The sequence below is a fragment of the Notothenia coriiceps genome, unplaced genomic scaffold (genome assembly GCF_000735185.1).
Source record: "Notothenia coriiceps isolate Sejong01 unplaced genomic scaffold, NC01 NC01_scaffold00032736, whole genome shotgun sequence".
NCBI classification, from domain to species: domain Eukaryota; kingdom Metazoa; phylum Chordata; class Actinopteri; order Perciformes; family Nototheniidae; genus Notothenia; species Notothenia coriiceps.
The window spans coordinates 193-4327 of NW_011365437.1; the positions used below are offsets into that span (position 1 = coordinate 193).

Below are 4135 nucleotides of genomic sequence, written 5' to 3' on the forward strand. Positions count from 1 at the left end.
TTATTCTGGTGTGACTAATTTCTCTGGTTCTCCTTCTATTCCATCAAGACCAGATGCAACAGCACTTTGTACCAGTGTTGTGGGTTGGATTTTGCCTTCACTCCAAACAGCTTTAGGCTACATATCTGAAAGATGTGATGTAGTACAGCACTTTGATTAAATTGGCTGAAATGTGAGAGACATATTTGATCAAGAATGTTAAAAATAGAAGCAGCAGAGACTTTAAGTCAGTATTTAAGTCAAGTTCCAAAAATACACTGAATCCACCATTTCCCATATTGCATTTCAGCATCATCACATCTCTCAATATCCGGCCTTTCACACTCAGCACCAGCAGGTTGTGATGAGGCCTTTCTCTTATAAGCCTGTGGTCTCCAGCCTGTCTGTGCCAACATGAGATGGAGCTAGCAACAGACCCTGATCCTGTCTGTTAGAGGGAGCCTCTCACCTGAACCTGGAACTCAGCAGGGTCTCCAGCCTTTTCAGGCATTTCTTACCAATGTTTCTGCCCCCATCTCTTAATAACAATGAAGTACATTTATAAATGTCAGGATTAGCATGAATGTTTCCTTAGTTCACGAAATGGCCGTTCTAGTCATCCTGCCCAAGGGGTTCTGCATCCAACTGTACCTTCTAACTTTAGAAGCAATCACGCCACTCCTAAAATGTGGCTTGAGCCGAGGCTACAATTTTGGCAACATTTTTTTCTCCATCTCTGAAAAGCTTTGACAGTATTGTCTGACTCTCTATTTAATGTGTATTTAGTGTAGAGAGTTGTTGCCTTTGCTTCTTTTCAGGATATTCTTCAGGCTTTCAACTATGGATGTGCACAGTCATCTAAATTCAGCCAATAGGAAGGCTATTTATCTGAAATGACTTGCGATTGGCTTGAGTTTCTATCACTGAGAGCAGAACCAAGGAGGTACAGCAGTCTAGTTTTCTTTCAGTACAATTCAATTACAATATTATTACAGATTTTTGTAGTTTTTCATCTGTAATAATTTGAAGCCAAACATATGTTGCCTAACTCAGCCTTAATTTGTTTGTTTAAGGGTGTAGACATTATGTCCAGATAGTTGGCGCCATCATTTGGCCAGAGGTTTCTTCCCTTCTTTGCTGTCAAGGGTTCAGAAAACTGCCACTATACATCTCTTTATAGGTTGAATTGTTCAAGTATGTTATACTTCTAGCCAGATTGCAATCAGTGGTATCACTGCAGAGGTTTTAAATTGCGGTCAAATGTAAAACACACCTTGTGACATCCTTAATGACCTCAGCACCTTGCGTTCCTTTATTTGGTCACGTTACTGCTAAGTCACTCTTTAGAGAAGTAACCTGCTGTTGTGTATCTGTTCCATCTTGTAAATGTCAGTTATGTTCTCAGCAACAGTTACTCTATATACAGGTAATGAGGGTGTATCCTTTAAGGTTAATGGTGACAGGTTAGGTTAGGTATATATAAGGTAAGTACAGTACGTGTCCTGGCCTTGTCTTGAATCCAAGTGTTGTCATCACTTCCCGTTGTGACAAACTGACAACCTATCAGAATCTGGATTTTCCCTTAAGTTAATAACTAATACAACTTTAGTTAAGACACTTGTGTGGCTTGTTAGACATAACAAGATCTTGTAAACAAAGTTGATAAAAAGGGCAACTCAGGCTAAATGCACCAAGGAGAGAAACTCTTCTTTGTTCTGGGAAACCTCAGTCCTGATCACATGGTTTAAAGTCTCATGCATCAGCAGCCTATCAGAAATGAGAAACTAACCTGTCTTTACCACTTTTAGGACAAACAGTAAAATGCCTAATTAAATGTAATATTACAATGATTATAGACATAGAGAATATACAGTATGTATTCAAGCATACACAGAATACGTTTTTCCATCCTCGATGGCCCAATTCAATTTGGATGGCCGTCTAAAAACAGATCTCTGCCTCCAATGGGCCAAAGTCTACTGAGCAGTTCACTAAGGATGGGAGGCCAGTGGTTCATGATGGACTAAGATAGAGGGGGGGGGGGGCACTTCAGCTGTTGGGAGGGAATGGTGGTTGCAAGGTTATAGGTTGAGTTTGGTGATTGAGGAGATGCTAGGTGGCTGTAAATGGGCCTGGAGGAGAAGGTGGGGGAGAGACCTTGTGGAGCGGTAGTGGGGGAGTCCAAGCTCACCTCGTCCCCCTCCTCTGAGTCCCACACCTCGCTCTGCAGGTAGTCTGCGAACAGCGCCTTGGCCCGCTGAAGCACCCGGCTCAGGTTGTGGCGCCGCACCAGGCGGTCGAAGTGCATGGCCAGCTCGTTGTAGTCAAAGTTGTTCTTGATGATGTGGTCTCGGTGCTCCAGCAAGATGGACAGGGACAGGAAGAGCATGAAGGGGTTTCCTTTGCCAAACTCCTGGGGGGGCGGCAGGGAACATGGTTTGATGCTGGTGGTCTCGGATTTTGATGAAGTGCTCATGTTAGCTGTATTGCTGGGGGATTTGTTGCCCGGTGAAGGGAGATTGTTGGAGGACGACCTGTTGGGGGAGGAGCCTCTCCCAAAGAACAGAGTGGGCGAAGAGAGCAGAAAGCGGTTGTGAGCGTGGGATGGAGACGCGTTTTTTAAAGTGGGCGTGGAGGGGGACATAACCTCTGTGCTGCTGAGCACCTGGGCGGAGGAGGTGAGTACTTTAGTGAGAGTTCTAGTTAAACTCTTACTCCCATTGGTTGTGGAGTTTGGAGGAGAGTCTGGAGAAGCACCTGGCCAACTGGAGGGAGAAACTGGAGACGTGAGAGGGGCTGAGGGGCCGGTTTTCCACATTTGCAGGCCACTAGGAAAGAGAGGAGGTGATGATTCTGGAGAGGAACAGTTTTTTATGAGGGGAGTTTTCTCTCCTGGGTCGTCCTCACTCTCCACTGTGGACTGGCGCCTTGGGTTGCTTGTTACTGAGTCTGAAGACCCCAAACCCTGCTCACCATCCTCCATATGAAAGCTATCTTCATTTCGGGCAGTATAGTATTTAAACTCCCCGAAGCTAGTTTGCCTTTCCAGAGCTGGAGCCTGCGAATCTGCTTTTTCCTTTGTCACTGGAGAAATATCACACTCATTGTCCTTGCTTTCCTTTCCTTTTTGACTTCCTTGTTCTGCTATGACAGCATCTCTGCTCACATCTTCTTCTCGTGAAGGCCTCAGCATATGCCGTCTACATTGCTTCTCTTTTCGTTCCCCATCATCTCCCAGGCAGATCTGCACCCTCTTCTCCTTGTCTCTGCAGGACATCTCTACATTGACATTGGTTTCCACAGGTGGTCCAATAAGCTCCACTTCGGTTTCAGGAGGATCCGGGGGCAGGGAACTCCAGGTCACCTCCAGCATCCTCAAAGCGTCCTCAAATGCAAACTCTCGCTTGAGCTCCAGGAGCAGCCAGCGGTAACAGAAGAACAGGTCGTCAGCCCCCCTGGAAACCAGGTACGAGTAGAACTCAGGATCCGAGTACTGAAGGAGCAATTTGAGGTGCTGGAACTTCACAGACATGAGCTTCCCATCAGGCCGGAAGTTTCCTTCCAAGCGTTTCATGATGCCACAGAAGCAAATGAACGCATGTGCCTCATTGTCCATCACCGCAAGTATGGGGGAGGCAATATCACTCATGCCTTGACAGTATGATATCTGAAAAACAAAACAAGCACAACGTTACAGAATGTCTACAATTCTATCATATACAATGCTGCATGATTTTATTCATAAAAACTTTAATTAAAACTAAGAAAGAAAGTAAAAAAGTATTTTTAACTCAAAGATAGACACCTTCCTATGCTTGAAAATATGTATACATTTAAAACCACCTCTGAAAACGACGACAATCAAACCTCTATGATCCATTAATGTGTGTGGGAGAGAAACTCCCTCTGGAGGGAACACAGGGATTTTAGCATGCACAGAAACCTATAGAACACTACAGGAGAGGGAACACCCCAAAAAGGACGATAGGGCCTCTTTAACATACAGTTACATGTTAACTGTCAAATACGTATTAACGATAGATTTTATACTGATTTTCCTTAATACGTCATTTACATTTTATTTGGGAAACAAGGTAGTCGTGTCCTTCAGAGTCAATGATACCATGCCTTGTCATTGATTGGATTTTTGTTATAA

The 4135-nt window shown here is 44.4% G+C and overlaps 1 protein-coding gene across 1 annotated transcript; it reads right to left on the reverse strand.

Moving 5' to 3' along the window:
- Positions 1 to 1362: 1362 nt before the first annotated feature.
- LOC104961079 (TBC1 domain family member 25-like) lies at positions 1363 to 3646 on the reverse strand (the record flags this gene model as incomplete). The annotated part of the gene is made up of 1 exon (XM_010789285.1): positions 1363 to 3646. A coding segment is annotated over one exon (1644 nt), but the record flags the coding sequence as incomplete, so codon positions are not given.
- Between the last annotated feature and the right edge of the window lie 489 nt (positions 3647 to 4135).